A 23,314-nucleotide genomic window follows, 5' to 3' on the forward strand; every position below is an offset into this window, starting at 1 on the left:
GAAATACAACAACAAGACATATCGAATTTTGATTTTATTTTTTCTGCCATATACTTCTGAATTTAAGAAGAAAAGGGACATTACGGGCATAATTCCGCTGATGACGTCATGTCCGCTGGATGACGTATCTATACGTTTCGATGACGATTTTCCGCAGGACGGCAACACTGATGTAAGTTACTGCTTCTCTCGCTGACTCTGTACAGAGACGAAACAAGCGTTTGGCCAGAGCGGGATTTGTTAAGATCTTTTCCTAAACAACAAGTTCAACTACGTACCACACCGAACTTTTATAATGGCAAAGCATCATCCTGACCTTATATTTTGTCGCAAACAACTTGGAGTAGCTATAGGTCGGTTATGTGAGAAATGTGAGGGCAAATGCGTGATATGCGATTCAAACGTGAGGCCCTGTACTCTTGTTCGTATTTGTGATGAATGCAACTACGGCTCGTACCAAGGCAGATGTGTTGTTTGTGGAGGCCCAGGTAAGTGTTGAGATCCACACTGTTACCCGAAACAACTGGTAATTCAAGAATTATAAAATTAAATCTTGTGTACGTATACATTCTGGTTGTCAACTCCAGAGAACCAGGGCAACCTAGCTGGTGGTTAGACTGGTACGTTTCCTTGATGGATTTATCGTCGTTGTCATACCTTGTCAGTCTAACCACTAGCAAATTTGCCCTGGTTCTCTGTAAAACAATATGTACGGACGGCAGTTAGCAGTCGACTTAGTTCCTCGGGGAGTAGATTAACTTCCAGATTGGAGAATTTTATGGTGTCAGTAGCTCAGTCGGCAAGGCGATAGCAGTGAGATTTCACGAGCCCGGTTCGAATTCGGGGACGACAGTCGGAATCATTTGATCGATATCACCGTCACTAGTGATTCCATTCAGGTATGGCAATGACGATAAGTCCATCAAGAAAACGTACCAGTCTAACCACTAGCTAAGTTGCCCTGGTTCTCTGTAAAATAATAAGTACGGACGGCAGTTAGCAGTCGACTTAGTTCCTCGGCAAGATTAACTTCCAGGTTAGATAATTTAATAGGGTCAGTAGCTCAGTCGGTAAGGCAATGGCAGTGAGATTTCACGAGCCCGGTTCGAATTCGGGGACGACAGTCGGAATTATTTGATCGACATCACCGTTACTGGTGATTCCATTCACATATCTTCAAATGTACGCAATTTGTTGCTATTTCGGTAAAATATTGAATACAAATGCGTTATACATACTCAAACGTTAACATAAAGCGGGCACTAAAGAAAACAAACTCCCGAAAGTTGACTAAAAAGACATAATACGATTTACTATAATTTTACATCCATAAGCGAGGAAAAGGTACACTACGCAGCACACTACTCACCACATCGATTATGTGGATCCCGGTGTAAATTACTGCTTCGCTCGCTGACTGTGCACAGAGCCAAAACAAGCGTTTTGTTAGGGCGGGATTTGTTAAGATCTTTTCCAAAACAACAAGTTAAACTGCGTGCCACACCGAACTTTTATAATGGCAAAGCATCATCCTGACCTTATATTTTGTCGCAAACAACCTGGAGTAGCTATAGGTCGTTTATGTGAGAAATGTGACGGCAAATGCGTGATATGTGATTCATACGTGAGGCCCTGTACTCTTGTTCGCATTTGTGATGAATGCAACTACGGCTCGTACCAAGGCAGATGTGTTATTTGTGGAGGCCCAGGTAAGTGTTGAGATCCACACTGTTACCTAAGACAACTGATAATTTAAGAATTATAAAATTAAATTTTGTGTACGTTTAAATTCTGGTTCAGTAAGTTAGTAACACTGACAGTCAACTCCAGCCTCTCATGACCAGAGTAGAATAGGCTTATTTTACTCTTTGAAGATCTAGTACCCACTAATAGTGTAATCTTCCTGTCATACGCCATCAAAACCTGTCAACACCCAATCAGAAGTTGCAGCCCTAAGAAAGTGGGATTCTGAACTAGAGCCAAGATTTGGGTAAAATTTTAGTTGTGCACATCTACACGATGTAGCAATAGAAAATTAATTATTAATTTTGTAAATTATAATAGATCAACGTAATATGTGATTTTCTTGGCAGAAATCAATAACAAAAAAGTTGCTAAAACCTATTTTCTAACAAAGTTGTGGCGGTTCAATGATGCACCATGTTTGTTTTGATAGGTGCCAAGGTTGAAGAAATGAAAGGGTGATAAATTAGTCTTTTCTAACCTAACCTATGTAACCTAACCAATGTTTAGTAATTTAGCATCTCAAATTCTAAAATCATCCGGGTCGTCGTCATCATCATGGATACAGACAGCCTCATTATTATTGTACATAGGGCAATTAAGAGATGACGACAGAACCCTTTGTTCTCATAAAGTCCAAGGAAGCCCTATTGTCTTTGTAACAGCGCTTATTAACGTCACCTAGAGTTGGAGAACACCTGGTCCACAACATGAAAGCCATTGTCTGATAGTGACTGGACTGGCATGGTGTCTGTACTATATCCTAGTGGCTTTGTTCATTCGTTAGTAAATTTGCTTGTAGCAAGGTTTTTTGTTTTTTATTTCCGCCAAGAAAATTGCATATTGTGTTTATGTATTATAATTTACAAAATTTATATTTAATTTTCAATGCTATATCGCATAAGTGTGCACAAATAGAATAATATCTTCATTTCTCTTGATTTGAAGAGAAACCTCAGTAAATTTCCAGAAACACTTAAGTACAGACATTAAACATGACTTACATTGTCCAACAGCTCCTAACCTAACTAATGATTCCATAAAAAATATAGATCTTTAAAGTGCAATAAAATAAGTGAAAAATACATTCACGTGTTACTGGAACAGAACCTAGAATTTCCTTTAATTCGCTTACAATTGCACGCCTATGCGGTATAGCAAAAGAAAATTAATAATTTCATAGATTATAATTCATCAACATAATATTTTTTCTTGACTGCAATTGATAATAAGTTGCTTAAACTGATTTACCAATGAACGAAGGTGAAACGGGTGAATGATAAGCCATGTTTGTATTGATAGATGCTGAGGTCAAAGAAATGTAAGTATGATAAATTCATCTAACCTAACCTACATAACCTAATCTGTATTTAGTAACATGGTACCTGTAATTATAAAGATCATCCAGGTTGTCATCATTGCCACGGATGCTGATGGCCTGATTAAATACTCAAACAGACTGCGAGGAATAGTGTTGTTGCATAGCTTGAAAGAAACCCTCTTGTCTTTGTAGCAGCACTTATTAACGTCACCAGGAGTTGGAGAACATCGGTTGCACGCCATGAAAGTCATTGTCTAACTGACATTGACTAGACAGGACAGATGACATCATGGCATCTTGATGCAATGCTCACAGCTTCGTTCTGTAGTATATTTGCTTTAAGCAAGGTTTTTTTGTTATTGATTTCTGAAAAAAAATGTTCATTACATAGATATATTATAATTTACAAAATAATTTTGTAATGCTATATTGCATAGGTGTGCATTTTTAAAAAAATATCCAAGCCCTAATGACAATTACAGGCTGTTCAAAAACAACACCTATATACCAGTTACACCATGAAAAAAAAGTCCTCAAAATTAAGGATCACTTTGAGATGAGAGACACACAAACACTTGCCGTATCCTCCACAAAGACTGCACACCCACACATGACAAGAAACATCAAAACAACACCCAAGTACCTATATCATGCACAATACTTTCTTCTCCTCCACAACCACCAGACACCTTCCTCCAGAAGCATATCCATAATCATATCACTCCTTGCTCCATCAACAAACTGGAAGACTGTACATTGCTGTATGCCAGACCCCCTGATGTCCATTCCTCTGAATTCTCTCCCTCGAAAGAACAGTCCACCTGGCCAGGGAGATGGTTTTCTGACATCCACTTTGCAAGACTACCCTTACAATGCCTTGTCATTGGTCCTGTCCACCAAAATATACAGTGTAATCCCAGAGGGTGACCAAATGGGTTTGGTTGGAGAAGATTGCATTGATTAAAGTGATGACATGTTCATGGAAGTGGGGGTGAGGTGGGGTGCACTGGATCAGTTTTCATGGAACAAGAGAAGGTTAGGATCATACATTAGAAAGCACGTAGCTATAAACATGATTATCACTTATCCCCATTGTGCTTGAACTATTGGGGTAGGTAACAGTAACTGCTAAGAATTGGAGGTGAGAAATATGAACCCTTGGATTAGATGATGCAAAACCCACCCATTTGTCATTCGTCAAGATGCCTTGCTTAGGGTGCAGGACTACTCAACACCGCCAACTCAACACCGCCGACTCAACGCCAGGACAACTCAACACCGGGAGAGGTCACCGATAAAGTTATTCCTTATTTACAGCTCATGTCCCAGTGTTGAGTTGTCCTGGCGTTGAGTCGGCGGTGTTGAGTTGTCCCTTCCTGCTTGCTTAGTAGGGAATGGCATTAAGAAATGAAAATATATATATATATATATATATATATGTATATATATATATATATATATATATATATATATATATATATATGTACAGTATATATATATGCATGCATGCATAACATAATTCTGATCTTGAATAATTTTCTTTCAGGAGTGTCTGACGCATACTACTGCAAAGAATGCACTGTGCTGGAGAAGGACAGGGATGGATGCCCAAAGATTGTCAACCTGGGTTCGTCCAAGACTGACTTGTTCTACGAACGGAAAAAATATGGTTTCAAAAAGAGGTAGCCAATGCCATTTGCTTTACTGGATGTTAGTGTGTGCACAGGTTTGTATGATGCCTATAAAATTTTTGCAATAAATATTTTTAATCATGTCATTGTTTTCATTCCTTTGAGTAATGGTGGAAAATGCTCATTCGATGTCGAAAGGAACTAGAAGCAATTTTACTAATGGAGACCACATGAGAGACTAGATCAAACTCATGATTTAACTTTCTAATTTCAGTACCATCAGATTTTTAGTTCTTATATTCATAAGATATTTAAGACCTCTACATCAATGTGCAGCCACATACTACTAATTATGTATTCTACAATCTTATAAGGTTCTGACCTGTAACTATACGTAAATAATGCTCAATGAATGCCTTACAAGAGTTGATTTTTCCCCAAAGGCCAACCGTGTAGTTAATGAGTGGAATAAACTTCCTGCACAAGTAGTGCAATGTAGTTCAGTTCGAAGCTTTAAGAATCATTTAGATAAATACCTAAGTAAGATGTTGTAATGATTATAATTTATCTTATATTATTTGTTTTTGTTTTATCATTTGTCTGTCTGATTTTCATTTATTATTAGTTATATGTCAATTTATTATTATTTACTATTTACCTGTTTGTTTATTATTTAACTATACCTATGCATTTATTTATGTATTTTATTTGTTATTTACATTATTATAGTTTTTATTTATTATTTTATTATGATGATTTTTTTTTTTGCATCCGACCTATTATTTTATTTGTTATTTACATTATTATAGTTTTTATTTATTATTTTATTATTAATATGATTTTTTTTTCGCATCTGACCTAGATATGGATCAAAAGTTCTCCTGTCGGCATGCTCTGCCTTTTGTAATCCTTTGTAATCCTTATTTGTGCTATCTTGGACAAGGCATGGAATACCCAGCAGTTCTAAACAAATGCAAAGGTATTTCAGTAGTACATGAGAATGATACGCACACAGAAGAACCCTCGAACATATCCAACCACTTCTTTCATCACGTCACCTGAAGAGCCTATGAAATGCAACACTAAAGCCCCAACACAACTCTTGATAGAGGAGACAGATGGGTGCATCCACAGAATTCATGGCTGAAACAAGTTGGATGAACCTGTCAAGAGTTCTTTGAAGTCGGATGGGGGGCTGCCAATGGGAGCTTTCTCAGAGAGATTGTGGGGACTGGCCGAGGCATGTGAGTGAAGCAGTACCCAGTGTATGCTCCCAGCTGAGGATGATGATGATGACTATTCTACCCAAACATCAACAAATTACCCCCATAATACATCTTTAAAAAAAAAGGGTGAGGATATCATTCAGGAACTAAAGTCCTCCACATGGACAAAATCACCTTGTAGTACTCGGAATGAATGCACCACCAGAGATAAATAACAGTGAAATAGTTAAGGTAAATGTCATGCTTTGACAGCGCTGGTAGTTTCCCTCCCTTGGCTGAAATAAGGTATATGGTCGCAGCCAAAACAAGTGTCATTCAGTTAAAATTACGAAATCCCCATCTCAGACAGGGCTAGGATGAAGCCTATGTAGCCAGGCCTTTTTGAAATTATGGAGAACTTAATGTAGTACACCTTCACTACAAACTCGATTGCCACTACACAGTTTTGACCTGTCTCTGCCCCTGATATCTTGCCCAAGTAGCGATGCTCAAAGCTGCTTGGCCACCGAGCATCCCATGATAAATGTGCAAGTTATGAATGGCAGTAAAAGAGTTGAAGATGAGAGGTTTAATCTTTTCACTACAGGAGGTCTGTCTTGGGTTAATAAGCATGGAGGGAGACTGAACAAATGCACAAATGAACACTACTGAAAGAATTGCTACCATCATACTTTTGGAGAAAAAAGAAAAGAAGTTGTAATTACCTTTCCCATTGAAGTCCAAATCCTCCAGGAAGTAACAGTATGCATCAGAGGCCCTCTCTACGGGTCTGGAGGCACGATGTACGCACTGACCAAAGGGTGTCTGAGGTGAGGGCGTCGCATTCGCTCCCCGGGCTTTCCTGCGCAAAATTGGCGTTTCCACCATGCTGTAGCGCTTGGTTTGCAAGCCGGATTTGTTAATGTAATCGGGTTCCAGGAAACTGTACCGACGTGATGCATCCTGGACGCCACTCCTCCACTTGTGCTTTGAGCTGTCGAGACTGGTGGTCAGTTCCCTCTCTATGGAACTTATCTTTTTCAAAGGTATGAGATCTCTTACGAGGACGTGCATGTCCTTTCTGTCAGAGGCCCTGGGGATTCCGAAGGACCACCTCCACTCTGAGAGTCTCTTACTGAGGCTGTCGCTTCGAATCCTTTGGAATGGAGACTGGAGCGGACTGGGCCCATTACTTTCAGCAACCTGGCGAACAGGGTGTTGCGATGGGACATGTGACTTGGAGCATGAGTAACACTCATTGGAGGGCGTGGCCAACCCTTCCTCTTTGTCACAAATACAGTCTTCGGGAAGTTCGGTCATGACCTCAATCTTGCCATTGATACTCAGCCTAACACGCATCTTTTCAGAACTTCTCCTGCCGTTTGCTTCATCCTGGTGTGACGCTTCAGTGTACGATGGTAATTTGTGGAAGGCTGGGGAGCTCTCTGATGGTTCCTTGTGGCCGTTTGTAGAGCAATCGTGAGGGACAGGGTCTCCAGTCAAAGCCAGTGAAGGTTTTGGGTCCAGAGAACCCTCCACTGCCTCGCTGCTGCTCTCCGTACAGTCCACCAGGGCCTCTTGACACAGAGACACGTAACACTAATCTTTATCCAATAGGGACTCAGTCGCCTCAATCACAGAGTCCTCCAGTTCCTTCCCGAATTCCAACTCTCCGCACAGAATTCTCTCATTCTCTTTACCATCATCACACAGTTCGAGATTTTCGCCCTTGAAACCGCTCTCCTCCCGTGAGTGTATCGGTCTTCCAGCTGGCTTTAATGGGAGGGATCCCTTGCTGTTGTCCGGTGGTGGAGAGCCGTCGAGATGTTTCGATTTTTGGCTTTTCTCTTCCGGCACTTTGGGCCGTCTTTCTCTCTCATCTTGGCGATTGGCGCTCCAGTCGGCAAATGCCCGTACGACCCCAAGGTCACCCAGGAGGGGGAGTCTGATCCTCCTCCATAAGCTCTGACGTGTCGGGCTGCTCGGCTTCTTCTCCTTGACGTCCTCCTGGGTCCTCGAAGTCTCTTTCGCTTCCATGATGCTCGTCACGGAGTCCTTCATCACTTGACGTTATGAGAGACCGTTTCACTCCACTTCTTTATCCGATAGTAATTGCTCGTCTCTACTTCGGTTGATAACTTCTCTCGACTTTTCTTTTTCAGTATTTTACTTGGCGATGTGGTAGTCTCCATCTTTTCCCAACCTCATGCCACACACATCGTGATATTTAAGTGTCAACATGGACCTAAATCTACATACATATACCAAAGGCTTTTTTCCCCCTTACATGGGAGGTAGCCAAAAAGAAAAAGCCATAGAAACCACTCCCACCTATTCCATCCCCTACATACTCCACTCCCCTCCACCCTCTTCCCTCCCTCACATCTTGGCATTTCCTGGATGACGGGTCATCCCTGCATCTTGTCCACTGCCCTGGGTCAGAAGCAGTGTCGTAAGACACAGCACATCCACAGCAAGGCCACTTCATTAATTCGGCGACCCCCACTCTCCGTCCCCTCATGCAGAAAAGAAGAAGACAAGGAGAAATCCCTTCGGGCTGCGTCAAATTATTTCTCATACATACTTCCTCACACCCCATCCCCCCACCTACTCCCCCTCATGCATGTACAAATTTTATATAAATTTTCCTTACATTATGTCAGAAATAAACTCCGATATTTATTTTTCTTGCAGTCGTTTTAGTTACTGAGTTGAGCACTTAAAGCTCTGTGTCTTTGTGACAAGACATGATCATAGTGCACAACAAGCAGCCACCTCTGAAAGACGCACTGAATTATAAATGGTGTGATACTCAACAATCAGCCTTCATAACAAGATATAATTAGAGTGCATGACAAACTACTGTTTTAGCATGTTGGTTTCTGTGATATCAAAACCATAAACTTGTTGTTGGGTCCTGCTGTGGAAGAGCTGTGCCTCACTGCACTGCATCTGACCCAAGCGGTGGTGGAATACTGTTGAACAGCGTGGGGAAAAAAAGTGTCGGGTAATTTTATAGTGTGTGAAGGGATTCATATGTGTTCTACTTGTACGTGTCTGTACAAGAAGTCATCCCTTAGCTGTTTGGGTCAAGGGACACTTCAGCCTGAATGAAACAGCCTGAAGGAATTGGCCAGAGAAAACATTCAAGTTTGCCCGTAAGCCTAAGGATGCCTCCTCCTTCTCCTTCTCCTCCTTCTCCTTCTCCTCCTTCTCATCCTCCTCCATCTCCACCATGAACTCAACCACATCATTCAACTTCTTTTTCTCTATTCCTTCTCCTCTTCCACGCCTTCTCCACCTCCTCTTCTCTTTCTCTCCCTATCCCCCATCATCAATATTAATTGCCCCATCATCTTCTTCAATTCTTCAATAGCTCCTCCTCCTCTTCCTCCTCCACGAACAACAACAACAACAGCGCCACCTCACCATCGTTGACCTCCTCCTCCTCCTCCTCCTCCTCCTCCTCCTCCACGAACAACAACAACAACAACAACAAAAACAACATCGCCGCCACCTGACTGACCACCGCCAACTCTAACATCTTTCCTTCATCTTGGGCCTCGCCCACACTCCCCCCTCCTTCCTCCTTCCTCCTCTTTATTGCGCACTTTATCTAATTTTTTCGGCAGCCGCCTCTCTTCATCTCCTCTTCCCTCTCTCCCACCTCCTCCTCTTTCTTCTCCTACCACCACCACCACCGTTACACTTCTTAATCTCTTCAAGGTTGTCCGTTTCCTGTCCCCCTTTGTTTCCCCCCCCCTGAGCCTCGACACCTCCTCGTCCTCCTCCACCATCACTCCTGTTCGTCTTCTATCTCTCCTCCTCCTCTTCCTTCTCCTCCCTGTTTCCCCTCTCCCTTTCTTCCCCTCTTATTACCCTTCCTCCCTACTGCTCGACCCCCATTTGCCCCTCCTCCTCCTCCTCCTCCTCTCTCTCCTCCTCCTCCCTCTCCTCCTCCTCCTCCTCTCTCCTCCTCCTCTCTCTCCTCCTCTCTCTCTCCTCCTCCTCTCTCCTCCTCTTCTCTCCTCCTCCTCTCTCCTCCTCCTCCTGGCCTTCGTTACGGCGGCGCAGGTGTTGGTTTTATTCTGTCTGGTGCCAGACGATTCCATTCAGGGGGCAGAGGGGGGCGCGATGCTGTCCCCCCCCCCCCAGGGATAGAAGCCCTGGTTACAGGAGACCAAACACAGATCCTCACTCCTCCTCCTCCTCCTCCTCTTCCTCACTCCTCCTCCTCCTCCTCCTCCTCTCCCTCGTGGTTTGACCACAAACACACATCCCAAAGTGAGTTGCTTCATCATCATCTTGCGAAACGGGAGAACTCTCTCTCTCTCTCTCTCTCTCTCTCTCTCTCTCTCTCATCATTTTAATGCCTCCTTGTCCACTCCTCCTCCCCCTCCTCCCCTTCCTCCTCTCTTTTCTCTTCCCTCTTCCCGTCCCCATCCTCTTCCTCCTACCCTCCTCCTCTCTCTACCCCCCTTATTCCCTTCCTCCTCCTCCTTATTCCCAGCACGAGGGTGCTGACTGCACAAGTTTATTCAGTACCTGTTCTAGTGTGTGTGTGTGTGGGGGGGGGGACTCCAGTGACACCCCTACGGCCCACAGCCACCCAGCCTTCGTTAGTGACCGGGGACTGACTCGTCTCGGAAGGGCCACTGGTCACTGGACCTCTACTATCCCTCCCAAACTAGCTACCAACTAACTTCCTCTTCCTCTCTAGAGGATAGACGGTGGAGGGGGGGGGGATCGCTGGTTACCACAATCTCTTTACCTCGAGTCCCGAGATCGTAACCTGATTCGGCCTCGGCGTGGACGGGGGTTGATTGAGCCAACGGGCCTTAACCCCCTTCGGGTCGCCTCCCACCCTCCGTTGACTTAAGCGGCCCATACACGATCAATTATATTGCGCAATTTCATTGTCAATACTCTGAATTGACAATTAAATTGACCGTGTATGGGGGATACATCTCTCATACACGGTCAATTTAATTGTCAATTCAGAGTATTGACAATGAAATTGCGCAATATAATTGATCGTGTATGGGCCGCTTTAGAGTCGTCCTTACTTACAGGGACCACAAGAAGACCGTCGCAAGAGTCCGGTTAATCGAGGGTTTCAGGCACAGCAAGCGATCTGTGGCAGTCCGGTTAATCGAGGTGTTAGGGGTATAATGGATTGTCAGTATATTGGTCATACGAATTTGACCTCTGTGCCCATCTGAGGTCAAACTACATTTTCCGCCTTCGTCAAGTGTAAATTCGGAGCCGAGAAAGGAGGGGAAGAAAAATCTTGGTTTGAAGGAAATATGTTACAAAAAAAAAAAAAAAAATGTCCTGTATATTATTACCACAGAAAGACAAACTCGAACAAATCCAATACCTCGGGGGATTACGCCAACAGTCACCCACCCAGAGCAGAGCTATCGACGGGTCCTGAAGGCGATGATCATCAACATTGAAACTAAAAACATTCAATAATGACACGACACAGAAACGAAACCATGTGCAACATAATAATACCTTCCTCCCACCCCCACCTCCATGGGATGGCCATATTCCCCCCCCCCCTTTTTTTGGGGGGGGGAATGGGGAGAAGGGCTCCTTGGGGGGGGGAGCAGACGGCGTCGTGTGTATTATACAACGTATCGCCGTTGTTTGGGGGAACAATTCGCTTTTTACGAGGATAACTGGATGAGAGTCCCAGGGGACAAAAAGGAATATGAACGCAAGAGTTTTTGGACACACACACGACTGTGGCGCTGTTGGTAGAGTCCCCGACTGTCACCACGACGGTCCGGGTTCGAATCCTGCCCAGGGCTGAAATAATTTTAGTACCACTGCGCTTCGAGTCGTTACTCCAACTCTCGTGGGTGGGATGTTGGGTGTGTGTGTGTGTAAGGTCACAGCATTAACCCTAGATCGGTCATATACGAGCTCTGAGCTCTCTACCGGGAGGGAAATAGCTGACGATCACGAGTCCAGCACGTGATCCAAAGACCAAAGTGAATAAGTACACTCGGACGATTGTTGTAGAAAGCTACTTTTTACACAGATGTCAAATTCTGCCGTGGAAATATATATTCCAAAATAATGTATTGAAGCTTAACTGCACTAAAAGTTTACTTAAATTGGAATAATAACGAAAAATAACATTAGCCTATATATTTGGATCAAGACAGGCTCTCTGTAGAAATATTCTGTTGTTCTAGTCTATCTTGTTCACTCAATCGTTCATTTCGAAATGTTTCGTCTACTACTTGTTACCGAGGTTTCATATACCAAAGGACAAACTTGCTAAAGCCCCGTTCGTTCACAGAAAAAAAATATATATCCCAGAAGACAATTAAGAAAACAAAACAAAACGAAAAAACATAATAATAATAATGAGTCATATTTATCTTTTTCTTTCGCCCGATTTTGACAAATGGAAAGTTGCCTTCTGAGCGAAACATTCCGCAAAACGAAAAGATGTGCCACTAGCCCACCACGTGCGGAATTACATTTATACGCGGACAGACGCGTTCCCATAAACCTAATTGCGTTTGTCTAATTCCTTCGTACAAAGAACAGCTCCGGCCTGACGCTGCTGCTGTCACTTGCTGAAAGGGACGGACACCTTTCAGCAACCGGACAGGACAGCTGAAGTCGTTATCATCTTCTGGCGTGGGGCATTAGATGTTTCTCAGGCACCCCCACCACTTTCTCTCTCTCTCTCTCTCTCTCTCAGTCATCCCCCTTTCTCTCTCCCTCTGTCACCCCTCTTTCTCTCTCTCCCTCTGTCACCCCCCTTTCTCTCTTTCCCTCTGTCACCCCCCTTTCTCTCTTTCCCTCTATCACCCCCTTTCTCTCTCTCAGTCACCCCCCTTTCTCTCTCTTTCTCCCTCTGTCACCCCCTTTCTCTTTCTCTCTCTGTCACCCACCTTTCTCTCTCTCTCTGTCACCCCCCTTTCTCTCTCTCTCTCTGTCACCCCCCTTTCTCTGTCTCTCTGTCACCCCCCTTTCTCTCTCTGTCACCTCCCTTTCTCTCTCTCTCTCTCTCTCTCTGTCATCCTCCTTTCTCTCTTTGTCTCCTCTCTCTTTTTCTTTTTTCTCTTTCTCCCCTTTCTAATTTTACTCTCTTTTCCCTTTCTCTCTCTCTCTCTCTCTCTCTCTCTCTCTCTTTCTCTTTCAGCTTGTCCTTGCTTCTGCGAGGCGAGGAGTATAGTAGGCTCTCTTTTTCAAGCCTCAATATATATATATATATATATATATATATATATACATATATATAGCTGACAGTTATGTTGTTCTTCAAGAACAGACAAAGAACAATTCTCACGAGCGTCCACTCACTCGTAAAGACGGGAAAGAACAACAGACCGATTTCTCAGTTGTTTGGGTTGGTTGGAACAAATACGAACACGCAGGGCTACCAACCTTGCATGAACGCAGGGCTCTCCGCCCTTTCGGAGTGAGGCTTCCGTATTTGGTAGACTTCCGAACGAAGCCATTGATCCCCTTTGGGTTTCACAGTCATTCGGTGACGAGCTTGCCAATGTGGGAACAACCACACTTTCGGGAGGGTTGGTAGCTCTGTTTTTTTTTTATTTTTTTTTTTTTGTCGTACGAACGAACCCTAACGACTGTGAAATGGCCTTAGTTCCTCGTGTTGGGTGGGCTTCATTTTCCGAGTCTCATTTTCTGCCAGGTGGTAATGGACATGGAACTGCCTAGTGTAGGCCTTATGGTCTCTTGGACTCTCCTTCATTCTTATGTTCTAATATGATCTCTTTGTTCATCGCGTCACTTCGGTCTAGTATGACCTTCCTTCACCTCTCCCTCCTCCTCCTCCTCCTTTTCTTCGTCCTCCACCTCCTCCTTTTTTTGTTCGTCCTCTTCCTTCTCCTCCTTTTCTTCTTCGTCCTCCTCCTTCTACTACTCCTCCTCCTTTTCTTCGTCCTCCTCTCCCTTCTCCACCTCCTCCTTTTCCTCCTTTTCTTCTTCGTCCTCCACCTCCTCCTCCTCCTCCTTTTCTTCTTCGTCCTCCACCTCCTCCTCCTCATTTTCTTCTTGGTCTTCCTCTTCTTTCTCCATTTCCTCTTCCTCCTTTTCTTCTTCGTCCACCTCTTCCTTCTCCACCTCCTCCTCCTCCTCCTCCCTCCTCCTCCTCCTCCTCCTCCTTTTCTTCTTTGTCCCCCTTCCTCCCCGAGAGGTCTGCCTGACCCTTCCTTGGAGCCGCCTTCGAGAATACTCTCGATTAATCTTTTTTAAAGACAGACTCCGTTTCCAAAAAAAGCCCGTCGGAGGCAACAATTTGCATTTACGTATGAGCAGTTCGGAGGAATTCGTTTGAGCCAAGTCGGGATTGTGGCAGTTAGCGAAAGAATCTTGAGAGGAGATTCAAAGGCATCGAGACGACGACGGCGGGGGCCTTTCGTGGCGAGATTCGTCTGAATCTCCTGCCCGACCCTGAATCACTATCGACGTCTGATTCAATCCTCCATCAAGGTCAATCAGATGAAGAAGCTGCGGTAGACAACGAATCATGTCAAACAGTTTTGCTATTTTCTGAGCGTGTGTGTGTGTGTGTACGTGAATGTATATGTGAGTGTATGGGTGATTCTGTGTGTACATGAGTGTAAGTGTGTATGGGTGGTCGTGTGTCTAAGTGTACGTGAGTGTATGTGCAATTGTGTGAGTGTACATAAGTGTATATGCGAGTGCATGATTGACTATGTGTATGTCCGTGTGCGTGATTATGTGCATGAACGTGTGTGTGTGTGTGTGACAGAGACGGATGAGGAGGAGAAAGAAGTCGGGGTGTCACCCTCCATGTAAGCGAGGTGCATCAGCTGTGACTCGGCGCGATGTTCCTCCTCAAGGTCTGGGTCAAGGTTGAGGTCATTTGGGGCAAATACTTGAGCACCTCGTCCTCCAAGTTGCAGCTCGCCCCCCACCCCCCACGTGAGGCACTTATGCTGAGTGCTTGCATGCATGCACGGCAGCCCCTCCTTCGTCTGCCGACTGCAAGCATGCGAAGGACGTGCCTCCTTTCTGGCCTCGTCTCTCTCTCTCTCTCTCTCTCTCTCTCTCTCTCTCTCTCTCTCTCTCTCTCTCTCTCTCTCTCTCTCACTCGTCCTTCACTTGAGACGTTCGTCCTCCACTTGGGGGCAGTCGGACTTCGCTTGTCTTCCATTCAGTGGAGTGGGACCTTGGCACAGTGCCTTTCATTTGGGACTCTGGGAGGAGCCTACTTGGCCTCCATCAGGGAGAGGGAACCTCAAATGCCCTTCGCGTAGAAGGATGGAACTCTGATCCATGTCCTTCCTTAGGGAGGGAGAAGGGTGGAACGTGTCCTTCATTTGGGACGGGAGGACTTCGCCTGCCTCCCCTTCTTTTTGGGCACAGGGACTCCGTAGTCTGGCCTTGTTTGGGACTCTTTAGCCTTTGTTTGGGACTTTGTTTTGGGGACTGGGACTCCCTCTGGCCTTTGTTTGGGACCCTTTAGCCTTTGTTTGGGACTTTGTTTTGGGGACTGGGACTCCGTCTGGCCTTGTTTGGGACTCTTTAGCCTTTGTTTGGGACTTTGTTTTGGGGACTGGGACTCCGTAGTCTGGCCTTGTTTGGGACTCTTTAGCCTTTGTTTGGGACTTTGTTTTGGGGACTGGGACTCCGTCTGGCCTTTGTTTGGGACTCTTTAGCCTTTGTTTGGGACTTTGTTTTGGGGACTGGGACTCCGTCTGGCCTTTGTTTGGGACTCTTTAGCCTTTGTTTGGGACTTTGTTTTGGGGACTGGGACTCCGTCTGGCCTTTGTTTGGTACAGTAGGATTCCTCCTTCATTCGGGAAGAAATCGGGATCGATCCCTATCGTGCACAACAACAGGGCAGAAGTCGCAGTAATGGGATTAAAATTAACAAGTTTAGATTCAAGAAGGAAATAGGCAAGAATTGGTTTGCTAATAGGGTGGTCAACAAATGGAATAGACTCAGTAACCATCTAGTAGTGAGCGCTGAAACTATCAGTTGTTTTAAGAAACGGTCAGACAACTTAATGGATGGGGATGACAGGTGGTGATGGATATGGAGCTGCCTAGTGTAGGCCTTATGGTCTCTTGCAGTCTCCCTCATTCGTGTGTTCTTATGTATGTTATGTTATGCACAGGGGACCCCGCCACTGCGCCTGGGGGACGCGCCACTGTGAAGATGTCGCATTCTTTCTTGGTTCGGGATGCATGCTGGGGGAGGGGGGGGGGTGTCTCTGCCTAGCCCGCCTTTCGTCACGTATGTGACATTTCCTCACTTTTTTTTTTTGGTGGTGGTTTGCGGGACTCGAACCCGCTCGGACCTCAACCTTCCCGGTGGTCCGGAACTGTTCGAACGCGGGATAGACGGTGAGTCCATGGCATGATGCCACTGTTAACAGTCACGGTACTCGGAGGAAGCTGACGTAACACACACACACACACACACACACACACACACATACACACACACATACACACACACATACACACACACATACACACACACACACACACACACAAAGTGACGTCACCAAGTCACCTCAACACTGAAAAGAATTGTTAGGCATCCACTAACCGCCCGCCACTCTTTTACTGTTCGTGTCTCCATTATGTGGGGTGGAGTGGGGGGGACTGTATCCTCTTCCTCCCCTACAGACGGGGCAGGAGGGGGGAGATGATCATAAAGGACGACCTTTCGTCGTACTAATTCGCTGAGGAGGGGGCGGGGGGGGTATGTGTTACCCTGAGAGCGAAAGCAACAAGTGAAGAATCTAACGTTAAGAGAGGACTCTGCGTCCAGCACGGACGTCAGACTCTCTTCCTCCCCCACCCCCACTCCTCTACTGAAGGAGGTGACCTCGAAGGTGCGACCCCTGAAGTGACCTGGTTTCGGTTGTGTGGGAGGGGGGGGGGGTTTTTTTTTTTTTTTTTTTTTTTTTTTTTGAGTGAAAGGTTACTCCCACAGGCTTTGTTTGAGCAAGCTGGGAGTTCCTTTTTTTTTTTTATTGGGAGTGAAAGGTCACTCCCACAGGCTTTGTTTGAGCAAGCTGGGAGTTGCTACAAGATGGCGACGCGACGTGAGAAGGAGGGTGAGGGGAGGAGGAGGAGGAGGAGGGTGATTGTTGTTGTCCTTACGAAACAACTAAGGACAAACAACTAAGGCGACTCTGTTGGATCTAGGTTAAGACCTCTCCTCAACTAAGGTCTCTTCCGACCTTTGTCCTCGTCTCCGAACCCTCTTGCCTGAGGTTCGAACAAATGGAAGCTTCGAACCTTTTTCTCTCGAACGGTTCGAATCCTCCAACTCGAGATTCGAACCTTTGTTCACTTTAAGATTCGAACCTTTGTTCAGTTTAAGATTCGAACCTTTGTTCACTTTAAGATTCGAACCTTTGTTCACTTTAAGATTCGAACCTTTGTTCAGTTTAAGATTCGAACCTTTGTTCAGTTTAAGATTCGAACCTTTGTTCAGTTTAAGATTCGAACCTTTGTTCACTTTAAGATTCGAACCTTTGTTCAGTTTAAGATTCGAACCTTTGTTCACTTTAAGATTCGAACCTTTGCGTCCCGTGAACTTTGCGTACTTTCCCATCCCGATGATCGAACTCTTCTCCGAAGGTTCGAGGTTCGAACTGCGAGATTGTGTGCCTGTATTTACCTAGTTGTATTTTACGGGAAGAGAGCTATGCTCGTAGTGCCCGTCTTTGTATCTTTCAGCATCAAGCTTATTCTTAAATTCTTGTATATGTTTTGCACTCACTGTTACCTCGTCCAGTTTATTCCAGATATCCACCATTCTGTGTGGGAAATCATTCTTTTTCAGATCTCTTCTGTAACTATCCTTTTTAAGTTTCTTGTCATGTCCTCTTGTTTTTCTTTCATCCCATTTTAGTAAATCGTCTCTGTCGAGGACTTCCATGCCTTTCATGATTGTGTGTGTGTGTGTGTGTGTGTATTCACTTGGTCTTTGGATCACGTGTTGGACTCGTGATCGACAGCTATTTCCCTCCTGGAAGAGAGCTCAGAGCTCGTAGGTCCGATCTATGGGTAATGCTATGACCTTGCACACACACACACACCCAACTCCTCGCCCACGAGAGTTGGAGTAACACCCCTCAGCGCTGCGATACTGATATTATTTCAGCCCCGGGCGAGGGTCGAACCCGGACCTCCGTAGTGGCAGGCCAGAGCTCTAACCACAGCGCCATGAGAGGTGTGTGTGTGTGTGTGTGTGTGTGTGTGTGTGTGTGTGTGTGTGTGTGTGTGTGTGTATGTGTGTGTGTGACGTGTCCCGACTCCCCGGACCCAAAGGAACTGCGGTGGCTTCGGCCGTAGTTCAGAGCCTCAAGGAGTTCGCTCAACACTGTATTGTGTTACTTTGTGTAATACGCGCGCACACACACACACACACACATCTTTCTTATGTGTTACTTCTCTCTCCCTCTCTCTCTCTCTCTCTCTCTCTCTCTCTCTCTCTCTCTCTCTCTCTCTCCCTTGATCGCAAAGGGTTACAAAGGCGGAGCATACCGGCAGGAGACCTTTTGGTCCATAACTAGGTCGGATACGAAAAAATATAAATAAACAGGTGATTTTATTCATTTTGAGTCCCTCCCTCCCTCCCTACCTCATTGGAAGCAATTGGATTAATGTGTTTTTCTTTCTTTTTTCTGTTGTTGCTTGTACTAGGCCTACACGCAATAGGCCTACTAGATGTACTAGGCCTATTTGTACTAAGCCCTCTAGCACTAGGTCATCTTTTACTAGCTCTACTTGTACTAGGCCAGCTTTGATTAAGCCTACATATACTAGGACTACTACCCGTACTAGGCCTAGTACATGTACTAGGCCTAGTACATGTACTTGGCCTGCTACATGTACTAGGCCTACTACATGTACTTGGCCTACTGCATGTACTAGGCCTATTTCCACAAGGCCTACTGGTAGACCTCTCTTCTCTCTTCGCTGTGATGGTGATGGGAGGAGGAGGAGGAGACGAGGGGAAGAAGGGTGAGTGCGGCTACTGTAATCGACCGCAGAGCCCAACCACGTGTAGGAAGCAACCCACAACACGTGGCCGTGCAGGAGGAGGAGGAGGGGAGGGGAGAGAGGAAGGAGGAGGAGGAGGGGAATGGAGAGAGGAAGGAGGAGGGGAGGGGAGAGAGGAAGGAGGAAGAGGAGAGAGGAAGGAGGAGGAGAAGGGGAGAGGAGAGAGGAAGGAGGAGGAGGGGAGAGAGGAAGGAGGAGGAGGAGTAGCAAGATGACAAGGACAATGAGGAGGAGGAGAAGGAAAACAAGAAAGAAAGAAAATGAAAAATGGAAGAAGAAGAAGAGGAGGAAAAGGAAACGTTAGAGGAGTAAGAGGAAGTGAAGAAGGAAGAGGAGGAGGAGGAGAAGTAAAGGCTTTGAGAGCATATCAATAGAAAACGAGATGCCTGAGAGAGACCCCAAGCGATGTAGCCTTTCATAAAATTATATTTTTCGTAGTTCCATAAATCTAAGAATATAAAAAACAAAATACATAATTATTGTATATATTTATATATACAAATGTAAGTACAAGTACATATATTATGTGTGTGTGTAAAATATGAAAATATAGCACGACGGTATAATGTACAAATATCGTGCTATGCAACAAATTTGAGTTCCATGTATATGGTATACTGATTTGCACGGGCCTTAAACAATCCTTTGTTGTTCTACTTTCTACAAAGGTCTTCCTTGGTTCTTCAGATAAAGGAAGTTTTTTTCTTTTCGTGTAAAATGTCAAAGACGACATTGGAAACTCTTTAGTCGTGTCGGTTGATTCACTTCAAAACGTGACGTCATTAACGACATGACGTCATGTCGCAGTTTCATTGGGTTATTTGTATTTATATATTTACATCTTTTTTGTTTATTTGCTCACGCATTTACTTATTTATTTGTTTATCTATATGTTTATTGATTTTTTCTATTTATTTCCATTTTCACTTACCCTCCCTGTAACTTCAATATTCTATTGGGAGGCTCTGAATTTCTTCTCCGCCAAGCATTTGACCTCGATGTGTATATATATATATATGTATATATATATATATATATATATATATATATTATTGAGTGGTCATTTATAGGCACTCTATATAATTCTTAATTTACTTGTTCTTTTTATTCTTCTTCCAATGTCCCTCCCCTTCTCTCTCTCTCTCTCTCTCTCTCTCTCTCTCTCTCTCTCTCTCTCTCTCTCTCTCTCTCTCTCTCTCTCTCTCTCTCTCTCTCTCTCTCTCTCAGTGACGTAGATGGCTGGCAATGACCATCGGGCGCGTGGAAGTCGTACAAGTTGTTCCGTTTCTTTCTTTCTTCGTTTCTTTTGGTTTTTTAACGCCTGTGCATGCGTGTGTGTGTTTGTGTGTGTGCGCGCGCGTTTACATGTGTGTGTGTGTGTGTGTGTGTGTGTGTGCACGCGTGTTTACATGTTTGTGAGTATGTGTATGTATGTGTGCGCGCGTGTTTACATGGGTGTGTGCGTGGTGTTTGTGTGTGTGTGTGTGTGCGCGCGTTTACATGTTTGTGAGTGTGTGTATGTATGTGTGCGCGCGTGTTTACATGGGTGTGTGTGTGTGTGTGCGTGCGCGCGCGTTTACATGTGTGTATGTGTGTGCGCGCGCGTTTTACATGTGTGTATATATATATATATATATATATATATATATATATATATATATATATATATATATATATATATATATATATATATTACCCGCACGTTGCTGCGAATTCATGAATAATCCCTAACCTAACCATACCCCACCTAACTTTAGCCCTTAACCCTAACCAAAATATTTTTTTTTAATGAAATATAGTTATCCAAGTACCTGGAGTGACAGGGTGATAGGTTATGGGGGTCTATTTCCAAAACCCTAGGAGGAGTTCGTGAACAAACAAACAAACAAACAGAGACAGACAGGTGAAAGATAATAATCCAAGTACCTTGGGTTATAAGGCGTCAGAGTATATATGGTTATAGGGGTCTATCTGCAAAACCTAGGAGTAGTTCGTGAATAATCTCTAACCTAACCATACCCCATCTAACCTTAACCCTTACCCCTAACTAAAAATTTTTTTTTTTTTTTTTGGAAATGAAATATAGCTATCCTAGTACCTGGAGGGATAGGGTATCAGAATATATAGGGTTATGGGGGTCTATCTCCAAAACCCTAGAAGTGCATGAACAAACAGACAGACAGACAGAGGCTACTTTATTATAGCAGATATATATATATATATATATATATATATATATATATATATATATATATGTGTGTGTGTGTGTGTGTGTATTATACATATATACAGTATATATATACATATATATATATGTGTGTGTGTGCGTGTGTGTATATATATATATATATATATATATATATATATATAGAGAGAGAGAGAGAGAGAGAGAGAGAGGAGGGGGATTGACTGATGGGTAAGTAGACAGGCTGGTAGATAGATGGGTGAATGAATAAGTAGACTGTTATCTAATGAGATGGGTTGGTAGATAAGTAAGTCATTAAGTAGATATGTAGGTAGATAAGTAAGTCATCAAGTAGATGATGTTTCGGTAGATAGGTAAGTCATCAAGTAGATGTGTCGGTAGATAAGTAAGTCGTTAAGTAGATGTGTCGGTAGATGGGTTCGTAGTCACGCTCGTTTCGACACGCCCAAGAAGTAGACGCGGCTGAGGAGGAGGAGAAGGACCACCCCCCGTGTCACGTGACACCGACGACACGCCTCTCTCTCTCTCTCTCTCTCTCGCCCTCCCTCTTTCTGTCTCTCTCTCTCTCTCTGTCGTTAAAGTTGTCAACCACATGGCTCCCCCTCTCCCCTCCCCTTTTAACAAATCCTCTTCTCTCTTCACCCCCTCTTCTACCCCCCCCCCCCCGCCCTCTTGTATTCCCCCTGAGTAAAACAGAAATCTTATTTCACCCAATGGGTCCCCTCCCTAACCTGTAAATAGCGTTAGTCCCCCTTCCCCCACCCACCCCTCTTTCTCTCATGTGACATCACTGATGACGTCATAGAAACGTCACTCAATGCGGTTTCCCCTTTGTCTCTTGTCGATGGACGGCCCCTTCGTCTTATAAATGCGCTCATTGCGAAGACAGACCGATCAGAGGACCGGTCGGGCTCCGCCACCGCGACGGCTTAGCTTAACCGGCTTCGTGATCTTGTAACATTACGTGAACGTTACTTGTCCTTTGGTGCCGCGGGAGTAAACGAAGCTCAAGTGGGTTTGTTGGTTTTATTAAAGTTAGTGCGAGTGTCGACCTAGGCTGGGTCGGGCGGTCAGGAACCCGACCGCAAGGTTGACCGCGTGGCCTTGGGGCGCGCACTGTTGAGTTACAAGTACTGAGGAGAACTGCCTTTGGAGACCAAAACCTGGCTCCTTATATACACAGCCGACGTACCGAAAAGTAGCGAAGGACACATTCTCGACGAAACATGGCTCGGCAGGGCCAAGGTTGTGCTTTCATGAGGATACAAATGCCTGTAGTAGAGACGTAATATGGACTTAACCTACACAAATGTACTACAAGGCCGAAGGCCAGCTGTTTCTACGCAACATATAAATTCCTTGCCCATCCCATTTCTGCAGCGACGACACTATAACCCAAAATGTCGCGTAGACGCACATGTGGGGAGCTAGAGACACCACAATCTTACCTAAGCGGCCTCGATCGAGGAACTTCGGACTTGAGGCTCGGCCGCCGTTCCGACCACGCCACTTCACACCACCGAGACGTCGTCGCCCTAAGCCTTACAGGAAGTCAAACGCTCTTTGTGTGGAATCGAACCCGGAATGCTTAGGTGGTACTACGGTCTGGGCCGTACCAACTACATCTCTCGGGCCTAAGGTGTGTGTGTGTGTACGTGTGTACGTGTGTGTGTGTGCGTGTACACGTCCCCGCTACCTAACTAAAGGTCTTATGTTAGAGACTTCCCGTCTAATAAGCTTATCACCGTGTCCGCCTAAGTTCTTCCGAGAACTTCGAATTCTCCGAAAAACATCAAGTTCTTCGCGGTGTTCTTCCGTAACAAATGGGCCGTCAGCGCCACCGTGGCGCCGTTTAGAGATGTTCTTGCGGCTGTCGGCAGGTGATTCTATTAAACAACCGAGGAGCGGACGTGTGATGTGTGTGTGTGTGCGTGTGTGTATGTGTGTGACGTCGGAGCATGTAATTTGTATGTTGATCTCTTTGGGATGTGCAAGTATAGGGCATAAGAACATAAGAATGGATGAGATTACAAGAGACCCTAAGGCCTACGCTAGGCAGTTCCATGTCCCTGACCACTTGTCATCCCAACCCATAGTTATCCTCTCTTACAACAACCAATTGTCTCAGCGCATTGTAACCAAGTCCATTCCAACTGTT

At 44.8% G+C, this 23,314-nt stretch overlaps 1 protein-coding gene across 2 annotated transcripts; it reads left to right on the forward strand.

Annotated features, from left to right (window-relative positions):
- Window positions 1-209: 209 nt before the first annotated feature.
- Window positions 210-4,836, forward strand: LOC143039221 (PHD finger-like domain-containing protein 5A). Of its 2 annotated transcripts, none has more exons than XM_076209088.1 (2): window positions 210-488; window positions 4,611-4,836. In XM_076209088.1, the coding sequence occupies exons 1-2, from the start codon at window positions 296-298 to the stop codon at window positions 4,748-4,750; spliced, it is 333 nt and encodes a 110-aa protein (XP_076065203.1). In that variant the 5' UTR covers window positions 210-295; the 3' UTR covers window positions 4,751-4,836. The 2 variants fall into 2 exon arrangements, with proteins under 2 accessions (XP_076065203.1, XP_076065202.1); XM_076209087.1 differs by lacking the exon at window positions 210-488 and adding an exon at window positions 1,393-1,709.
- Window positions 4,837-23,314: the final 18,478 nt, after the last annotated feature.

The sequence above is a fragment of the Oratosquilla oratoria genome, chromosome 26 (genome assembly GCF_046742065.1).
Source record: "Oratosquilla oratoria isolate Oo_2021 chromosome 26, ASM4674206v1, whole genome shotgun sequence".
Classification (NCBI taxonomy): domain Eukaryota; kingdom Metazoa; phylum Arthropoda; class Malacostraca; order Stomatopoda; family Squillidae; genus Oratosquilla; species Oratosquilla oratoria.